The sequence below is a fragment of the Notothenia coriiceps genome, unplaced genomic scaffold (assembly GCF_000735185.1).
Source record: "Notothenia coriiceps isolate Sejong01 unplaced genomic scaffold, NC01 NC01_scaffold00001466, whole genome shotgun sequence".
Taxonomy (NCBI): Eukaryota; Metazoa; Chordata; class Actinopteri; order Perciformes; family Nototheniidae; genus Notothenia; species Notothenia coriiceps.
Window position 1 is genome coordinate 194,385 of NW_011334167.1, and position 22,405 is coordinate 216,789.

Sequence of the window (22,405 nt, forward strand, 5' to 3'; positions counted from 1 at the left end):
GGGGGGGTTCATCTGCATAGATCCACAGGACTCAGATGGTAAACGGCTAGAAAGGAAGGGGCGAAGCACGAAGTGTGGGCCTGATACATCCGCTGCTGTCTTCAAGGGAAAGTAGTTCTGGAGAATTTAAGCAAAAGAGAGTAAACTGGGGGGACCTAACGTTTGAAAATCTGAAAAAAAGTGTAGACTTCCATGTGAAATTCTACTCTGATGTGTGGGTAAATGCGTGATGTGAGTCAGTAAGCTGTTAATGAGAAAAAGGAGGCGGGGCCAAGAACAATTTGGAGCGGAAACTCCAATCTGTCAGTCGCTGATCATCAGAGGCAACCATGATTAGCTTTTATTTTTGGTATATCACTCGTTGCTCATGGTCTCAGATTTGAATATTGTGGGTAAATCTGTGGGTATAGAAAAAGTATTCTTCATCCCTTCACTTCCCTGGTAACAACTATGCAACAAAAAAAAAGGAACAAAATGGGTGGATCAGCCCTTTAAAACTCCTCCCACTCTGACACTAACACAGCCCTTTGCTAGCCTTTGAGAGATAGCGGTGGATCAGAGCGTCTAGGGGTATTTAAGGGTCGACGGACTGATTGATTGTTGATTGGCTCGCTGGTCACATTCTCTGCGACACAGACAGTTGTGAAGATGCCACAAAGTGGGACACTCACACCTGCTGCTTCCTCTATATTGCTCCATTCCCAGGTTCTGCCTCACTGGGGCGTACGCGCGGCAGAGAGGCACTCAAAGATGTGGGGCCTCATTTATCAAAGCGGGCGTGGGAGAAGTTCCAAATGAGTGCCTGGGATGAGTTTATTAGTAGTGTTCCTGCTGTTATTTTACATTACATTCTCTACAGCTTCTCCCCTTTTTTCTCATCCATGTTTTTGTTTGGTTGAATGTGTAGTGCTAATAGTTTTTCTAATATTATCTACCTCATGATAAGGTCTACAATTATCCTTGTAGAATGTTCTGGTGGTAAGAACAACTCGTGACACTGGCTCATTACCTAGGTCCACCATCTTTGGGCACAGGATATATTTATTTAGTTACTTTGTCTTTGCATGTAAACAGCAAAAGGAATTTCTGAATTCTATACAAAAGGGAGATGTCTTACAAGTCCAACTTCATTGCTCTCTTTGATAACATGTGGTTAAATGTAGCCACATTAAAAAACAGGAACCAGTTACATTCAAATGTAGATAATTTTTCACTTACTCCCATTGCGAGATATGTGCTACATTTAAGTGGTGTTAAAGAAACAGAAGGACGACTTCCCTTCTATGGAAATGGGAGTTTCCGGAAGAATTTGAATGCAATAGTTTTTTTCTCCCCCTTCTGAGAAGTGGAGGTGGACGTAGCTCCCATCCTCTGTATTCATTAGGCTAAGTCCATTTGAAAAGATAATAAGTTGGATTCTATGTGTAGGAACAAGTGTACGCGTGCTTGATAAATGAGGCCCCTGTTGTTTTGGCATCATGCAACTGTTCTCAAGTGTCCCTGCACTCTCACTACCGTATGAGGTCAAGTGAACGCTCCACAAAGCAGAGAACTCCACTTCCTGTCCTCCTGTAGCGTCACTACCTCCATCGGTCCATGGCTCCTAACTTGCTCAATGGCCCAACAGGTTAGGAGCTATAGCGAGCCGTTCTCAGAGCACTTAAGGTCCTAAAACGAGTTGGCATGTGCCGTCGCTAAGGGGTCGAGATCTAGTGGGACAAAATACAAGCGGAACATCAGAATATAGAAGAATCACAGACATTTTGTTTTCCAGAGAAACAATGAGTGATGGATGAGCTGGTCCTGACAGGCCCTCGAGCAACATCACATTCAAGGTAGTAAGAAACGCAGAGTAGGAAGTGGAACACAGTTGATATGTCAAAAAACATTCTGGCACCTGAAAGAAATGCAGCAAAAATCTAAAGGTAATGATGAGCGAGAGCGCACACTCATCAAAGTCCGTTTTTCCTCTGACGTGCCATCCATACACGGGAGGGGAGGAGGGAGGAAGGAAGGGAAGGAGAGGAGGGACAATATGCTAGAAAACATTTGGATGGAATAGAAACAATGAGCAGGTTTTAAATGGCAAGAGGTCAGTTCTTTAGGGGGGTGGTTATCAAACATCTTCGGTCCGTGTCCAATCCCAGCACCCTTAGCTCCAGTTAAAACCCTCCCACTTCCTGTGGTTCATGGTTCATCGGCGGCAGATTGTAGAGGCGCCTCCGGCACGTCTCGCCAGATGTGTCCCTGGCAGCCCTGTGAAAGCCATAATCCTCACGAAGCAAGCACCCCAAGGTTCACTCCTCATTAGAAGCACTCTCCTCTGGCGAGAAAATGGCAGCCACGCCCACCAACGTGGAATTATGGGAGGCTGAAATGATGATGACAGTGTGTAGGAGGACGAGGGCCAGCAGGCAGATCTTCAGCCGCCCGCTGCACAGTCTCGCGGTGGCAGCGGAGGTGACCGAGGCCCCCTCGGGCTGGCAGGAAGAAGCAGTCCTTTTTAGTGTCCCGCCTGAGGGGCTGTCCGTTTTGGAGTCCCATCGGACGTCGCAGCAGTTCGCCTCACTGTCCGGTACATGATCTGCCAGGAGCCCTGAGGGGGAGAGGACAGAAATATGCTGATGAGGATCTGAAGCAACCGAGTCAACGGGAGTCCGTTTCATATATCAATACAAATAAATAGGTATTAATAAGGCAGGAATTTTGATTGGTATTAAAACATGTCAGCTGTTGTGGTAAGGTCTAATAAAGTGATAAAATGCAGGTTGTATCTTATACTGACTGTCTTCAGCAGAAATGTTAGGAGTAATTAAAAACGACTGCTGTTCAGTTAAAAACAGCGTCTGTTAACACCGACATGTAAATTGCATTGAGCAGCCTAATGGCATGGCAGTGATGCTCTGCCTGCAGCGGTGCAGAAACACCACCTCAGTGTGTAGCTGTGACCACGAGGCGGAGCAGCAGACACACTGACCCGCCGCTGAACCCTCATCCAGTCTAGGACACACAGAGGCTGACGCGGTAAGGCCCTGACTCTGAAGTCTCCACCTGCCAGCTGTCACTCACCTGCAGGGCAGACTGACTGCTGGAGGCACCCCCCCCTCAGGTCTTTAATGACTAAAGATCAGGGAGGGGGGGTGATGAGAGCAGAGGTACGATTGGCTGATCTGATGTGTCTATAGACTCATCAGGAGTTCAGGAGAAACACTGTTTATGTATGGACTTCTTCACGACCTGTATCCAGGTTTTTAGGAGCTGTATGAATGGCTCATTTATTATGATTTTATATTTTACTTTAAAAAAAAAAAAAATCCTAATATTTCCTGTGAGCCCTCCCTTTCAGTCCCAATAGATTATTACAAGATAAACACAGTTAATGCTGATAAATAAATGACTAATTACATTTAAATCCAGGCAAACTCTACATGATATAGTTACACTTGTTTTTTTGCTATCAATTATTATCAATGCTCTTTGTTGTCATGAGTGACACATTGGACCTATTCATGAATTAGCTGTGATATGTGCACTTTTAAAATAAATGTAACTGTTTTATCTCAAAAGGGGTGATTCAAAGGAATCTCCTGCTCTCCTGGAGAAGGTTTTCCGTGTCAGTATAGCCTTAAAGCTGAAAAAACGAACAATAAATACAATTCCCAATGTCTCTACAGTCCCCTAGCCCCTAAAATACTGATGACCTGACATATTTCCAGCGTAGCTCCACCCTGCTAACTCCGCTGTGTCTGTGCTGATGCAGCTGTGTCTGGACTACAGACACCTTGATTGTTGGCACACAGCCAGCTCCTCTGAGGGAAAGTCCTTGATGATTGCTTTTGTATTAACTGCAGTAAATCTTCAGAGATGAGCCAAATTCACTTCATCAATGCTTTGTTAAAACGTCCTCTACTGTGCTCGCCACTAGATGTCATCAGAAAGCCTTCGGAAAAACCTCTCACCTGCTTGTTCCTGGAGGAATACCATCCAGTAACACACATAAAATGCTGAATTAAAATTAGGAGCTTTTTTCTCCGAGGCAAGGCCACACGAACACCCACGCACAGGCATGTTTCCTGCTGCTGCTGCTGCTGCTGCTGCTGCTGCTGCTGGACAGAGAGTGGGCTCTGACCTGTGCAGATGAAGCTGGGGCTGCCTCCGTGGATCAGGTCGTCGTTGTCGGGCAGAATGAACGGGCAGCTTTGCTGGACCTCCAGGCAGTACTGCTGGCAAGATACCTTCCTCTGACAGGACAGCTGCGTGGTGGGGAAATACTGAGCGCACAGCCAGGGCTTATAGGCCATCTAGAGAGGGAGACGAAGAAGAAAAACATATTACATGCTGCTGCAATATCCATTTGAGGACAATTGTCTTAAGCCTTCCTGTGTTAATAGAACATAACTATTCTCTGAAACACAGCACTTCATGCACCTTTGGGACGCTGAATCAATGCTACCGCAGAGCTAACAGAAAGTGAACTATGCCAAATACAGAGGAATGTGTTGCTTATATATGGGGGATGGATTATGAAAGGCTGCTGCAGCAGGATCACTTTTACAATAATGAAGAATAAACAAGAGCGGAAATGTACTAGCTCTTCATCTGCAGATTATTTGATCAATTAGTCAAGTGGTGTATAAAGAAGTCGATAGCTCATTACCCTAACCCTTTATTGTTTCTCTGCAGAGCTACTGAGTGCTTTATCAAAAAATGCACTTCCAAATCACCAAACAACGTCATCAAATTCGAGTTCCTGTCCTCTTCCAGGTTCTTTTCGCCAGGCAGAGTGCAATACAGAATGCACAGACGTATGTGCATAAGGAGACAGATGGTGACATGTAATAGCCAAAGCCTGAGGCTCGGAAAGCTTAGCAAAACAAAATGAACCAAGGGCAAACCACAGTCTGGATTCACTTAGTCATTTGCTTTTTACTGGGATTAACACTGAAGGAGGGACATACAGCAAAAAGCACAGAAATCCATCGCACACGGACTGCGTTTGGATTCATTTTTGAAGCCTCTTGCGAACAAAATAAGGGCTGGTTGGCTTAAAGAGGAACATTGAGACTTAATGAAGTTCATACAAAGGGAAACAAGCAAAAAGAAATCAACAACACAAACTTTAGAGCAGATAAAAACTCTTTGTGTTGCAGATTCATGGAGCAGAATACAGGACCTTGTTTACTGGGTGTCTTCTAAAAGTGAAGGACAAATTGAAAATGTAGGCCTATATTCAATAAAAAACAACATTTGAGCGTTAAAAAAATCTGTCTATATAGGTTCATTTGAATCATATACACGTGACACTTTTCTCCATGTATGCTACTGGAAATCAAGATGTCAAAAACACGAACAGCTACTACAAGAGTATATTACTGTACAGTACCCTTATCTGGATATCACATTAACATAATCCTTTACTAAAGTGTAAATAACATTAAATAAAGTATTGTGAGAAGCGGACTGGCGATTTTGAATATTACAATAATATAAGAGGCCATGCAAGCAGCTCTATGAGGCTGTGGTTAGTGTCACAACTTGGCTAACATGTTCTACATGTTCACCATCTGTGTTAACATGTTAGCTATTAACACTAGCTAAGTAGCAACCCAAAGGTACAGATGAGACTCCATATGAACAAAAGCAACTAATTAGCACTAAACTGAAACTACTAATTTGCCACATTTTCTAGAGCTACACTGTAGAAAAGTACAACACGTTCATATGTATGTGATAATGAATCCTTCCTTTACCACTATAACAGCTTCCATTGTATGGAAGGAAATTGCTGCCACGCCAGAAAAGGGAGATTTGTTCCATGTTGAATATTAAAAGGTTAATGTTAAAACAATATATTGTGAAATTATTCCATCCATCCATCCATCTTCTCCCGCTTATCCGTGGTCGGGTCGCGGAGGTAGCAGTTCCAGCAGAGAGCCCCAAACTTTCCTTTCCCTGGCCACATCAACCAGCTCTGACTGGGGGGTCCCAAGGCGCTCCCAGGCCAGCGAAGAGATATAATCCCTCCACCTGGTCCTAGGTCTACCCCTCGGTCTCTTCCCAGCTGGACGTGCCTGGAACTCCTCCCTAGGGAGGCGCCCAGGTGGCATCCTAACTAGGTGCCCGAACCACCTCAACTGGCTCCTTTCGACGTGAAGGAGGAGCGGTTCAACTCCGAGTCCCTCCCGGATGACTGAACTTCTCCCCTTATCCCTAAGGGAGACACCAGCCACCCTGCGGAGAAAACCCATCTTGGCCGCTTGTATCGTTTGTGAAATTGTTATGACATATTAATTTATAAGTATATGATATTTATCTTTCCTAATTTTCCTATTTCACAATATGGGTTATCACGCGTAAAACATTCCCATAATAACAAGATAAATAGTCTACTGTTAACACGAAAAGTTTCTCTTTATAATGCATCTTATCGAAAACATGTTGTTATAGTCTGAAAATATCTTGTTATAACATGAAAATATCTTGCATACATATATATATATATATATATATATATATATATATATATATATATATAAACGTAACAATATTTTTTTCTTTTTCTGGCTTTTGCGTTTCTGTACTGAAATGAATGGTTAATACGGTAACCCCTTTTGGTCGACATATACACAAATGCTGTATATGTGGGACCAGCAGCATGTTGCCTATTGTGCCCTCAGTAAACGTTAAACAGGAGAGGTCTATCCTTTAAATAAAAAAAAAGGAAATGTGGCGCTACTAAGTGATGAAAGGTGTTAAGAGAGTCATTTCACTACCTGACACATTCAAGCAAGAGGGCGACAACAGCCCTTTCCAAGTCATGAATCACACACAAAACAAACCATTAGTGCTGATCAGGTAATTACCTACAGGGAGGATAATAAAATGCTCCACACTGAGAGGTTTACACATACAAAAGAAATATAAGGAATAATAACTTGTTTGGAAGCCATTGAACACCTAATTCTTCATGAATAAAAAATGGTAGACTAAGTTATAATCGGAGTTAAAGCCTTTATCTATTAAGAGTTTAACACCAATAAAAAAGCCCACCTGCAATCATTTCAATTCAAGTGCTGCTTATTGGTGCACTGAAATACGCAGTAGTAGGTTGAAAAAGGTTATCTGAAGAAAATAAACGGCAAAAAATGTAACTATTATTCTTTTTTTTATGAGTGGCTTGACAATTCAAGCTACATTTATTGTCTGTTGCTAACAGTTAGCATGTAGGTAATGATAGCCACCTACGCAAACGTCAAGGAGACGGCACAGCAGAGAACACACTGCACACAGTAAATTATCCCCTTTGTTAAATAACCACAGAGGAACAACTATAGCTTGGAGGTTGGGTTGTCATCGTGGTTTTAAAGTGTCCACATGTTTTCCAGTACAGTACTCCAAAGGACTTTTAAAAAAGGTAAATGTGCCCCTCCTCCATCCACCCTTCCATTTTCTGTTAAACAACATGGGGTCTGATTTGTGTCCTGTTTAGACCGCCATCCAAAGATAACAAACACTGCACAGGCAATTATAATAATTATAATAATCTGATTATGTTTGTGATGGGAATGATAATGATGGGAACAGTAAGGACCCAAATGCTTTGCAAAATCAAATAAATTGCAGACACGCATGACTTCCTGTTGATACAGGGGCAGTGTAGAATACAGTGTGCTGTAGGGGTTAACACTGTTTTCCAGGAAATACATTCATCCTTCAAAAAAAAGGTCAACACTGTGTGGATTTTAACCCCTTGATTGATCTTCATAGTATGCTCATGGTGCAGGGTAAAAAGAAGATATTCTTTCTTAATAAACAGTGAAACGTCTTTGTATGTTACAGGGTAATGTGGATAAATTGCACTGACAGCTTTATTCCCATGATCCTCTGCTTTGGCAGCGGTGGTCTCGCTCTACAGCTGACTGTGTGTAGAGAAGCTGGCTCGAGAAGACCCAGATCAAATCACTCAGATCATTGATTACATGTGTGCTTTAAGACTTTAGGTGTACTGTGGAGGTGTTTAATCCACGGCAGGGGATTTTCTAGTGAGGCGACTTCCTGTCAAATGGCTGATGGTTAATTCCCGATGATTTAGCATAAATTCTTGCCAGCCAAGAGATAATCTGTCTAGGGATGCTGCGGCTATCAAAAGAGAACCAAAACAATACGATCGCAGTCAGACAGGAAATCTGGGTCCTCCTGAAGATGTGTGCTGGCAGTTGCCAAGGTAACGGCTTTTTCTGCTTTTCATTAGAGCTCAATGGGTACTGCCCCACTCTCTGTTGGTTTTCTGTTAGTGTGCACATGTTTAAGCGTGCAACCGGGTCTATGTGTGTAAATGTGTGCGTGCTTGTGCTCAGCGTGAAAAGGGAAGCGTATGAGAGCAAATTGAGTTAGTGAGGAAGCAGGCCTGGAGTCTGATTTGATCAGTCTAATGTGTGATCAGTGTGAATGGGAACCTGGCACTCAAAAAGCCTCTGTCGCCATGCAGCTTAGTCTGCTTTAAACGATGTCCTGAAGCCCAGAGACACAGACAGGAAAGACACCAAGCTGGCGTCCATTTCCACCGGGGCTTCATGCCTGCAGCTGATTTCAGCCCCAGCCTGTACACAAGACGTTTCACTTCACTTCAGATTCTACTTCAGCCTAAAAATCATACATTTCAAAGATAAAATCTGTTGTATGGACATTTACACAGAGATGTAAAATACGCCAGCAAGGCATTTTCTGCCAGTGCTTTGAAGCCTAAAAATAGCTTTTAAAAATTAAGATTCAAATGCTGACGCTTTGGCAGATAAGTGTCAGCAGAGCTGGCATCTGAATTTCACCACAGTGATTATTACTATTATATAAGAAGCACACTGATGAACGAGCCATGGCCAGCTTCTTATTTTCTGTATGCATGCAGTCCTATTACCATCCGAACATAGCTTACTACTCAGAACGTCAGATCTTTACTCTTGGTTTGCTGTATAAAGCTTATTACTTCCCTTTATATTTTGTAAATTCACTTCAAACAGTGACATTTTTGTGCCCAGAAACACCATAAACTACAGCAAATGCTCTTAAATACAATTTAAATACAGTTGATGTTTGAATTCATGACATTTGTATTGTAACAAATAACAACAACAACAAATGTTACACCACTGCTTTTGGATATTAAAAGATATTTCCTATCTGGTGAACAGTGTCTAAGTTTTAAAGGTCACTTATCATGCTATTTTTAGGCAATAGCATAGGTCTCAGATATATAAAAATATATAAAAAACATGTCTATGAAGTGTTTTGCTCAAAATACCAAACAGATCACCCATTCAAGCCATGCCTCATATCCATCTGTTTCACTTCCTGTTTCAAAAGTGCTGATTTTGGGTATAAAGCTTAAAAAAAAGGAGGCGTCTGAGCTCATGCGGACTCGGCAGCTACTGTCTAAACTAAATACTGCCGTGATGAAACGCCATATCATGGATTATCAAGGGTTATCTCTGAAACAGTATGGAGCTCAAAGGCTTTCTCTCTTGCCGGTTATACCACAAGGTGAGTTCCTGTTTATTTCCTGCTTCTTCACACACATGCTCTCCAGTACAGGTTAGCTCTGAGTGTTAGCGATGCTAATGTAAACACCGACCATATTACGTCCAAAACAGTCGGTCATTGTTTCTGATAGCAACGTTTCTGATTGGCCCGTGGGTCCACATTTCAGATATTACGTCATATCGGACGCAAATCTGGATCAGCTTCGTTTTTAGAGATTTGGGTACGGGGGAAAAGAGAGAGGGTTTTATTTTCTGACGCTGCGTGAGTTCCCTGTCACACCGGGGACACATCTTTATGTATAAAAGACATCAAAAAGTGACTTTTGCATGACAGGTCCCCTTTAAGCAGAAAGATAGCGCTAGTAGTGACCCTAGCTTGAGTGGAAGCCACTGTAAGTAGAAGATAGGTAGCCTAGCCTGAGAGGAAGATACTATGCTACTCCAAAGAAGCAAAGTTAGCATAGCTTTAACGCAAACTGCTAGTATTTTCAAGTGAAAGCTAGTTAACATAACTTGAGTCTAACCTGTTTGTACAGTAGCATACTACAACTTAAAAGTGGAAGCTAATTAGCTTTGCTTGCTAAAGTTAGCACTAATTCTCTACACTTGTTATCATCTAAAAGTTTGCTGAGTCATTGAGAGCTCACACTGCTAGTGTTGATGTGGATAAACATTATAGAAGCTAATGGTTGAAGCTAGGGTTAGCTGTCTCTTTGTTATGGTTGCAGTTGAAGTGATAGCAAATGCCTGGCTGTCGAATCATCAAACAATGAGTAGCTTAAGCTCTATGAACAGTACTCCAAAACTTGAATCACAACATAGAACTTACAGTATGTAGTCAACAGGTGACGTAAAATGTTCACAGATGGGACTAAGCTACCACAACTACCAGGACTCATTATATTGCCATAATCAAATTCAAGCTCCCAGAACAACACTATAATGAACACCATCAATGCAAAATAAATGTGATTTCTTCTTTTTGGTAAATACAAAGTTAACCAAATAACTAACACTGAATATATACATGCTTAATTCGTATCAAACATGAATTTTTATTTCCCTTTAGTTAAAATGCTTTAAGTCCGGCTTGCACATGAAATAATTGGTTGTAAGAACGTGCATCCTTCAGGCTGGGGGTTTGCCTGTGTGCTGTCATGAAGCATCAATCAACCTGAGAGCAGAAAGCAACCGTGTCTCAACAGGGAGTGTGACACACACACACACACACACACACACACACACACACACACACACACACACACACACACACACACACACACACACACACACACACACACACACACACACACACACACACACACACACACACACACACACACACACACACACACACACACACACACACACACACACACACACACACAATTTCATAATATACTGATGTTGCAAACGGCAGGTAGCAAGCTGTGCTAAGGATGAGGAGAATTACTGAGCTGTTATGGTGCTCAATACGATATACATTTGCGACAGCAGACAGAGAAATATCACGTTTATGATGTAACGGGATGACCCTTGTTTAATACTACAAAGCATTTCTCTCTGTTTGGCTTCGGGGAGATCCGCAGTTGGGCTCAGACAGATAACCCCCCCATCCCAGTGTCTATTGTGTTGTAAAAGCAGGTCAGGTTTGCGACTCCACCAGCATCCGTTCACAGGCAGCGGTTGTCGCAGGCTGACAGCTCCTGTAAATCTGACATGCAAAGCACTGCTTCCTCCATTCGGCCTCGCCGTGGCGCAGGGTTTTCCCCTCGCCAGTCCCATTCACATGCCTGTCATCCGACACAAAGGGGACTGTGGGAGAGCTTGTCTGCAGACAAGAGGCAGCACTAGGCAGCAGAGCAATGTAAGCGTTTGCTCGATATTCATTCAGTAGCGAAATTACAACCGCTTGAGGAAAATGTCAAACTACAATGACTCTAAGCAGCAGTTGCAACATAAAATCATTGAAGAAACACTCAGCAACAACCAGAACTGTGTATATACACGTTTAATCTGTATTTATCTGTTACAAATTAAGTTCAATCGCCTGTTGTCATTTGAAAAACGCACTTATAACAACTTATAGCGATCATTTGAAATTGTCCTTCCATTGGTAACTGTATTGGGACTAATGAAAAAGTGCTTAAGATTATACAACTACAATAAACAGACGGAATATTAAATTACACTAAATAAATATACTAATTATGCAAGATGTATTTATAGTTAGAGAACTTTAAAATTATTTTAACCATCAAACTTTCTTTAAGTTGAGTTTTAAGCCTACAACTTTGAAAATATTGGTGTTATGAACCTCATAATGACGTTTGGATGAGCTAATCTGTCAGTGACGGCACCAGCTACATATTGCGACAGTTGAAATATAATACTTTTACTTCACAATACTTAAATTGTATAGCATTATATGTCAGAGTTTTTGCTTTACTGTCCTTTAAATGTCCTTAAATAGATCCAAATGCTTTCAGTAAAATGTGTGTATGAATGCCACTAAGCCACAATGATGTCTTATGTAGGTCCAATGATGTAGCATCAAAATAAAAAGTAGTTCAAGCTCAAATCTTAAAGCGCAGGTTTATCTCTGAGCGTAAAATGTTGGTTTAAACAGCCAGGTGTATAAAATAACTCAGCGCGCCTCTGAGTATCAACACTCTCTCTTCCCAGCAGGACGGTGTCACACATACAGAGGCTATAAAGTGGAATGACTATAAAAAGCCCATGAGTCAGCTGCAGAGCGAGATCCCAGTTAGAGGCTGAATGACACAGATCATTGCCACTCACAAATCACAGGAGGACAGGAAGCCACTCTACCTGGACTATTTTCTTTGTCTGGTACATTTTATTTTAGCCCTGTAATATCCTGCAAAAATATGCATTCCTGGTAGTGACGACCACCTGGTATTTCATTAAAGCATCTACACACTTTACATCAGGGGTGTCAAACTCAATTTCATCGCGGGCCACATTCGCATAAAGGTTGCACTCAAAAGGGCCGGTTGTAACTATATAAATATATAATATATACGTAAAATAATGTATTAAATTACATTATTGCCTCTGAATTGGATTATTATCGGATAGGATAATAACTTAGTAATTAACTACGTCTGAAAGCAGAAGTCCAGGGCAAATAATTGCAAGTCTCTTCAGTGCGCATGTCACAAAACGAGATGCATTGTGGGACATGTAGTTTATGGGCATCCTGCTTCTGTAAAGTGGCATGTAACCGTATAATAAACGTATTATATTCTTTGCAAGCTCTTGCGGGGCCACAGAAAATGAAGTCGCGGGCTGGATTTGGCCCCCGGGCCTTGAGTTTGAGGCCCCTGCTTTACATGGAAGAAACACTGACAGAATGTTGTTGGCAGGACTTTGATGCAACCACAACTCAAATCCCAATGGCCGCCTTGGGTCCCTGACGCAACCCCGGGATAATCCACAGGACAGGGATCCATGCGGGGGTCTGTCTTCCTGCATTGATGTCCGCACTTATTACATCCCATTCTCCGGTGATGTAACGCTTCCAGGCGCCGTATGTGCGCTTCTGGAAAATGGCACTCCGAGGCAGAGCGTTTCCATCAAATTACACGGTGTGCAATCTCGGAGCAAGCCTTGTTTGTACGTTCACCGAGTCATCGTCTAACAACGAGGGGTCTCTGGGAGAAGCAAGGGCAACACGTTTGACAGAGTTTAACATGGTCGTTCCTGAATGGAAACTCTGGCAAGCAATGGCCTGAGGGATTCAAACTGGAAGGGGGTCTCTGCCATAGTTGTTGCTGAGATGAATGACACCTGACACGGTATGGCTGGCTGAAACTAAAGAAATCACTGCTATCCACAAATCCATTTTCTAACACTAACATGTTCGTACACATTCACAGGATATGATGCAACATGTAATCCACCGAACTCCCTGTATGTGAAGCCCTTTGGGACAAACTTGTGAGTTTGTGATGTAAAAATAGCTTGCCTTACTCGGATGTTAGTAAAATGCACATGCTCACTAGAAAGCCCTTGAGAGCTCAGGCCTCTACCCCAGATGCACAATCCTAGAAATTCATTTTTAAATATACATTTTTTTACACTATCAAAAATAATTTCATAGAAACAACATCTCACATACATTGCAATGTATACAATAGGCTATATAACAACCATGAGGCCAAACATTCAACTAATGTAGCGACAAAATCATCAATATAATCAATGTAAACATATTAACTGAATTTTGAATGGCACGTCTTAGTCATTATTTCCCTCCAGGTGCACTTGAAAATGTAAATGTTTTAACACTAGAAAGGTGTTCTCTTATAGTGAACAGGAGGTCTATTTTCTATTAATACAATCTAGTTAAATGTCTGTTAATATAGCCAAAACATTGTTGTTTGTGTTACATTTTGATAATATGGAACTGTATGTTATTCTAATTAAATAGAACATACTTATTAATCACAAGCACCTGAAAATGTGCAATTGAACTTTCTTTTCTGTGAATGGCTATAAATAAATGTTCATAGTGCAAACAGTTACAGAAAAAAGGAGAGCCGTGTCAATTCTCAGAAGCAAAGTAGAACAGTGAACTGAGGCCTTAGTTAGTGATCCATCAATGGTATTGACATTCTGCACAGCTGGGGCTGCTGTTACACTACATGTCCACTCCTTTACTTCATGCAGTGGCCACAGTGGCTGCTCCTCAGCTAAATAAACCAGGGACATCCCCGTATAATAGCAGTGTTGAAAATGCAATGTGTACTGCAATATGGTAGGGTTGATTTTCAGTTTAAAACGCCTTTTTTGTGTTTTACAGGATTAGCCTCAGAAGTTTGTCCATAACATCTTAAAAATCAGCACCTGATCCACACATAACAGGAAGACGCACATTCACGGCTGGTGATGCTTGGTTAGAGATCCATCAATGCTATTGACAGGACTCCAGAGGCTTCCAGAAACCCTGAACCCTTTAACAGGAAATGCCCTGTTGAGGAAGCGGCTTTACGGGACGTCAGAGCATGGATCTACCTGTCAGGACATGTCATTTCCCTGAAGCCTAGATGAGTTCTGAGTAAACATGGCCCTGAATGTGAATGGCAGGATTTGTTTTCGCGATGAGTGGTTACAAAACAGGTAAGGATTGTTCTCCTGATTATTTTTGGATAGATACAAGGTTGTTTTCCCAGGTTTGGTTTCATGTGGAGCAGATAGAGCTGTCCTCTGGTCGCAGGATTCCTGTTGGCACGGCTCCAGCTCTGCAGCTCTCCTCTCCGAAAGGTTTGAGGAATTCATTCTGGGCTGGATCAGCTCGGGAGCTGCTGGATAGGTCAGGGTGGCTCTGCTTTCTCTATCGATGCAGAGCCGGCTGACTGCAGGAGGCTCGACCTGAACGCAAGAAATATTGACTGAACGGCAACCAGATGTCACTTCAAGATAAACACAAACCAGATAAATGCTGAGTGGGGCTTTGACATAAAAGAACTGAATCAACTGGACTGGGCTCAGCTGCACTATCATCAGCCTCAACCACATTACACTGACATAAACTTGCATTTAAAGTAGTCCACACATTATACAATTACAATGTGTGAGCACTAGCTTTCATCTGCAACAAAATAGGGTTGGTCAATCATTTCAAACAATTATTCAAAGCTTTTTCAGCATGTCTTTTCAGTCTGTTTAAACCCAGTACAATAAATATCATATCTATAGACCGCCATGTTCCAATGACGAGTGGAACAACGTCACTACTGATCACTACTCAAGGTAAATGACGATCATTAGCAAGTAATGACAGTGAAGGAATGAGGGGGAATGAAAGGCCTTAGAGTGGGGGGCATTAGCATATAGATTTATTGGCATTACGAGGGGTGAAAATGTGAAAGATCACTGTGTGAGCGACGGAGGGCAGATAACTGGTCAAGACACTGTCAGTGGGAACATTCGTCTGCCACTGCCGGAGAAAGAGTGAGGCTGTCGTTATCGTTCATTCACAGTGGTATAGTAGTGTTTATTTCCCAAAAAAAGGAGAATGAGTTGAAATTGTGGCCATAATTCAGTATGGAATAAAAACTTTGGTATATTATACTTCAGAAATGTTAATAAAAGATGTCCAGGAATGTATCATTCATACACAAGGACAAACTGAGAGTCAAACGGCCAACAGGCCTTCCATTCCGCCCACAAACTCCCACGAGTCAACACCGCGGCCTTGAGAACTTTTCTAATATCTCTGGGACGAATTCGGGCTGTTTCTCAGTGTTAAAGACCATCGAGTAGAACGGAGGGTCCAGACTGAACATCTCCTGTTGGACTGCTTCTCAACTCAGGTGGCCTCATAGCATCTGAGATGTGAGGATGTGGAGAGGAAAGTAACATCAGGAATGGACTGTATCTAGTTGGTCTGATAAGGGTCTCGCCTCTCTTGCTGTCTTGAGTTTGAGGCCCCTGCTTTACATGGAAGAAACACTGACAGAATGTTGTTGGCAGGACTTTGATGCACCCACAACTCAAATCCCAATGGCCGCCTTGGGTCCCTGACGCAACCCCGGGATAATCCACAGGACAACACCATTGGAGATCATCAGAAGGAGGTAGCAGGTAAGTGTAACTAATGTGGTGTTTAGACTCCTATCTCTGCCAAGGCAATGGGTAGAAAAACAGTTAACAGGTGGGAAACAAGTAGCTGGTGACAATGGCCAGAAGCTGGATAGAAAAGTCAACCTTCCACAGGTAAGTCAATTCATTTCAATTGAAACTCTAAAATCGCTTGTACTTTGGTGAACCCTGACTTCACAAAAAGTCTTGCCAGTGACCAATAACAAACTGTCTTTACAGCACTGACCTTTAAAGTCCAAACAGGGGGAAGCCTGGAGCTTATTATCTGTGTTGCAGCCATGGCCGTATCTACCATTGAGGTCACCGAGGTCCGGACCTCGGTAATATTTTTCGAGCTGTGTATACAAAACTTGTGAAATAATTGCACTAAACGGGGTTCTTTGTAGTACTTCAATTTACTGCCGATGGGGGCGCTGCATAACTACGTAGCCTCGATTAAAGCAAACAGAAGAAGACGACATGTATCAACAAACCACCGCAGCCCGGACTTGAACCGGAGCAGCGGAGGAGTGATGAAGTATCTAGAGATCTGAGTCCAGCGGGCTGCTTGTGTTTCTGTTCATTAGGACATCATATGACCAGCAGACCCTGTGTGAACGCTCTACTTTAGTTAGTGGACGTCCGACAACATGCACACTAACTTATATTGCAGCTATAGGCTGCTATACTTTGGTTTAAATTGCGTGAATAAACTAGCTAGAGAGCTAAAGTTAATCCATTGATCCATTCATCCAATGTCAGAAGGATTACCTTTTAACAAACGTTGTAATGCTTTTCTTTCATTTCAATTTGAGTAAAACAATGGAGATATAACATTGTATTGTTTTCTTTTTACACTGACTCAGATATAATGAAAAGACTACGTCAGTCGAAGCTCAGCTTTGTTAAGGAAGAGACAGGACAGGCAGAGAGAGAGAGACAGAGAGAGAGAGAGAGAGAGAGAGAGAAAGTGATGTCAGGGAGGAACTGCAGGTACAGTCACACAAAAGAATGTATAACCCCATCTATCCATCTATCTTATCTATTTTTATATACATATATATATATATATATATATATATATATAACAATAGTCTTAATTTACAATAGGCATAATTTTAAAACAACATACATCTATTGCAGGTATGATGTCATAATAACATACAATTGTATAAAACACAATTTGCTTACATCTTTGTTCTCTTTTGAGAATCAAACAAAACAGATTTAAATGACAAAAAGAATGAAAAACAAACAAGTGAAATGAACTAAATGGCTGAATTGCTTTTGACTCACTGGCAGGAGCGACAAGTGAGGAGGAGCAAAAAGTGAACAACGAGGGAGAGATTGAACAAAGAGAAAGAGTAGAGGACAGAGAGAGTAATGAACAGAAAGAAGACAGAGAGACTAAAGAAGATAGAAGAGAGGCTGCAGTTTATGGAAAGGAGAGAGACATGGAAAATGAATGTTGACAATGTTTTGTGATCATTTTAGCCTCTTCTGCATGTCCAGATCATTAATAGTAACAATCAGCTGATTTGTATGTATTACACTTTCAAAAATAATTTATGCTGACATTGTCAGCCCACTGACATGGTTTGAAATCAATATATTATCCAATGTGTGACCCCCCACAGGACTTAAAAAGCACCTAACTAGATCATGAAAATCCCCAAAATCTCGGGGGGTGTCCCCCGAACCCCCCTAACATATTTGGACCTCGGTATTTAGGAAATCCTGGATACGGCCCTGGTTGCAGCAGTCACCTATAATTAATCTCCTCCCTAGAGAGTACCCTAAAATGCTCCCAAACAGACAGGAGAACTATGCAAACGAAGTGTAAAACAAGCTATCTTACTGACAGTTAGCAAGCTAGCTAGCTCAAAAAGCTCAAAAGTCACAAGCCTGTAGTGCTGCCAAACAAGCAAATAAGTTAGCCTGTTTCTGATGTGACCTTAACCGTAAATTTAATATCACTTTATAATATTTTTTTGAATTTTCTCCCTTATTTTCAAGTCAGTATTTAAATAAAACATCACAATATATTCAATTCACTGTCCTATTATGCATCAGCGTATTGCATAAGACCGAAGCGAGTGATTTAATGGACGTTACTGTATGATAGTCTCCGCTTTTCATAAACAATGTCCAGTGACTGACAATTCATTTACCGGGACGAACATCATCCTCAATCATCCTAATGGGCTACACAGAGCTTAACAGGGACTCCAACCTTTTACCTAGTCCACTGTATACTTCACATGCAGACCTGGTTGGAAAAATGAAGAGAGAGGTACCATACTGGGAAGTAAGGGGATGTCACATAAATAATCCTATTAGTGTTGGGGAATTTAGATTTGATCATGTGAAGGCAGCCTAGTCATCACTTTCCATATACGACGCCACCAGATATGGGTAATGGACACAAGCCTCCACCCTACACCTGCATTTTATACATTTCCTAAATATTCAAATGGATGGAAATTGCAAACAGAGGCTAGGGTATGCATTCAGGCTTATATCTGCCCCTGTAAATATAATCCATTCAAACACTAACGCAGACAGTAGGACTGTTAGACTAATTGATGTCATGCCCATAAAATAATTACGGTATTAGTCTGACCCTGAGGTGTTTTACAGGAAATAAACATCCTTAATCTTAATTTACCCACAATTATGAATTCAAGTAATGAATATTTTTGACTATAATTACATTGTTATTTTTGCTCAAGAGAACAGCTTGGAGTTGGAGTTTTAAATATGTGTCAATTTCCCAGTCAGGGCAGTCTAACAAAACAAAAACACTGCCTAGCATTATGAGAAATGTTGTTTTCCTGCTTCAGTTTTGGCCGACTTTATGGAATGCTAAATCTCTAGAGTGCCGTCATTAACATTCATTTTGTTAAATATACATACTTTTCTAAATAGATAAATAAAACAAACACAACTTTGAGTAAATGTATACATTGTTTTAAGAGAAATAGCACATAAATGCTGCGTTCTTGTGATAAGAGTCTACAGCTCTGAGAGGCAACACAGGGCTTTTAGCTACATGCTAATGTCATCATGCAAACATTCTCTCATTGCCTGTGCTGTTTAGCATGTACAACGTTTACCATGTGTCCCATCTGCGTTAGCTAACATTTGCTAATTAGCACTACACATAGAGTACAGCTGGGGCTGATGGGAATGCCATTAGTTTAATAAATGGAATCAATCCGTTACACAGAGATGATGTAGCTCTAATTACAATCTCCCCCTTTGATTGACAACATTACTGTATGCCATAGTAATGACTCCCCGTATCACCTATAATGGATGCCACACAGGTTAAATGAGGCCTATTCATTGGGTAGCCCACTTTAACCCCCTTCTCTCCCCCACTGCTTCTATCCCATGTGATCAGATCTGCTTCACAGTTAAAACAATATGGAAGCGCTGCCGTGCACTGCAGCAGCCATAGCCCCCCGCCCCCCTCCCGGCCTCATTAACATGCTGCTCAGGGATCAGCCCATTCATAAAAGGGCTGTCGGTGGAGTGGGCCAGGCTTCACGCAGGGACAAAACCCCTCTCCAAGGTCAGCATTCACAACCGCCGCAGGAAGACACAATGGCGGAAATAACACATGTGAGCGCTTCCGTGTTCAACCTGGATGGTCGAACAAAGCAGTGCAACAATCTGTCGCTTCGTGAATGCACGCGAGCCTCTGTGAGACTGTAGCGGACACACAGCGCCGGCTAATATGAATAATGAATAAAAGGCTGACAAAGGCAGCGATTTTAAAGAAGCACGGGTGATGATCACAGGATATTCATGTAGATGAGATAAACCACATTGGTGCTGTTGGATAACTGATAGATTTGGGGATGAGAGAGTCTGTGTCTTGTTGTCAAGTGGGAGGGGCTGTGGGATGAGCGAGGGAGCAAATCAAAGCTACAGTGGTGCCCGTATGAGCCACTTTCCCTCTGTGAACCTTCATAATCACTTCATGTATACACACAAAAGACTGGCATACAAAGAATACGCTGATACAACTGATGGGTATACATGGCAATATTGGCCCTCTAAATGAAAGCATATGCGCTACACTGATTTTAGAACAACATGTTGACCAAATGTCACACCAGTGTACTTGGATTTATGATTTTCACTCTGAGACGAACATTTATTTGTATATTATTCTGAAAAAATGCCCAGCAGTAACCTACTTAAATTGTATCAGGACTAAAAGTCTACAGCCTTAAAGAGACTCTGAATGATCTGAGCTAAATGCTAGCATCACTATGCTAACATGCAGAAGTTTGGCAGTTTTTTTAATGTGCCATCCATGTTCATTTAGCAGGTTAGCATGCTAGCATGTGTCAGAAAGTCTATTCGAAAACGACCCCACTTCTTTAATAACCTTATTTAACATTTTCCTGATGAGTTATTGGTCTCGGTGGAAATGTTCTTCGATACAGAGTAATGTTCCTTTTGAGAATGATGGTCCCATTTAGAGTAAGAGAGACGATAAAGACGGGTATGCTTTAGGGTGTTGCTCACACACCAAACATGAGGCTATCAAAGGCGTCATTTGCAAACCAATAAGTGAAGCCACACTGTCAACTTCTAATACTCAGTCTATGGCGATAGAGCAAAGGTCATGTGTTGACTTACATATTATCCTAAAGGTCACATGTATATCTTTTCCAAATTCCATGGCAATATACTTAATATTTGTTGAGATATTTCAGCGTATGCCATGCTGCCAACAAAATTGTAAATCAATACTGTTGCAGCCCAAACTGTTGAACTTTAAAAGGACAGATGTGTTCATCCAACAAAACTGAGGAGCTCCAGCCTTTCCCAAACCCTATAAAATGAACGCATTACTTCCATCTGTGTTTACATTTTGTTTCATGGCCCCCCAAGTGAGAACGATATCCTTGTTGTTACACATCATTTGCTGCTCGATTGCAGAACTGTCCAGGTTATAACAAGCCAGATAATGGATGAAGAGGGTTTCACTTTAAACCATAACTGTATCTAAAGCAGACACACAGGTCTCGGGCACAATCAAACATGATGTCTTCACTGGCCTATTTCAGTCGGAGGAGCCGCCCACTATCAAATGAAGGACGAGTGAACACGGAGGGCTTGGTGTGATCAATAGGGATCAACCTCTTGGTATTGCTGCCACCCGTCCCTCCGGCTCAAAAGGAGGGCCGATCAATGCAGATGTGTGTGGTTGACAAGGATCTAAAGAGGGACGAAGCTGTCCTCCTTTCCACTTGCACACAACACCGGCTAAGATTAGACATTCAATTGGACCTGGAGGGTGGGAGGAGACGGATTTGAACAGATTAATCGGTGATTGTGTTCGAAATGATAGTAACTGCAGGAAAGAGGAGGTTGGTAGTAGTAGCAGGAGTCACAGAGGGTCAAAGAAGGAGACGTAATAATAGAGTATTAAGCAGATAGCTCCTAGACTGCATGATTACTTGGCCAGGTGCTGAGTCGTTCAAGTTTACAAAACAGAAATGACTGCGGAGGCACAGGAATGCAGACACCTGCAGCCCATTGCCAACCCCGACATGTTTGTGTCATGCTGCGATCATAGCAGGTGAGAACTGAAGAGCTCTCAAACTATAATATCTGGTGGGAAACCCCGAAAAGGTCTGTGTTTTGTTCACACCAGAGCAAGTTTAACCTGCTAATGGGGCTCCTATTGACCCCCCACTTTCACAAACTGTGCAGCGTACTTGTTAGGTAATTATAGGGCTGTACTGGAAAGTACAAAGCTAACGTTCATATTCTAAATTATGATTTGAATGCTGCTTTTCAAAAAGGTCCTACAACTTGTCATTAAGTGCTTAATATTTCTATAAAGCAATGTGTGTGACTAAAGAGGGAAAAACACGGATAATAGAACAAATGGAGGTATTGCTTTCAAATGGTTTAACAGTTCATGTTCAAATGGACGTACACATGTGACAGCACCTTTTCTAACTTTTCCTAATCGCACAAATATAGGTATTGGACGCCTTGTTGACAACAATCAGGCAACCAGCAAGGATGAACCTGCTAGCTACAGTAGCATAGGTAAGGGACAAAAAGCCACTTGCTAATCGCTCATATTTCATCTCATAAAAGAGCTATAGATATATATATGTCATATATATATATATATATATATATATATATATATATATAATGTACAGCGGGTGGGCTTTATACCCCCTCCCCCCGTGTAGTTCTTCTCTCGTTTTTTTTGGTACTCG

General features: G+C 41.8%; 1 protein-coding gene across 2 annotated transcripts in view; it reads right to left on the minus strand.

Annotated features, from left to right (window-relative positions):
* Nucleotides 1–6: 6 nt before the first annotated feature.
* Nucleotides 7–22,405, minus strand: part of nalf1a (NALCN channel auxiliary factor 1a) — a 26,743-nt gene continuing 4,344 nt past the window's right edge. The window contains exons 2-3 of one of the 2 annotated variants that reach the window (XM_010789887.1): nt 4,130–4,301; nt 7–2,596 (exon numbers count right to left, since the gene is read on the minus strand). In XM_010789887.1, the coding sequence (XP_010788189.1) occupies nt 2,298–2,596; nt 4,130–4,301 (471 nt within the window). In that variant the 3' untranslated portion in view covers nt 7–2,297. Of the gene's footprint in view, nt 2,597–4,129; nt 4,302–14,566; nt 14,934–22,405 lie in introns of those variants that run through there. The other variant, XM_010789895.1, reaches the window with a different exon arrangement.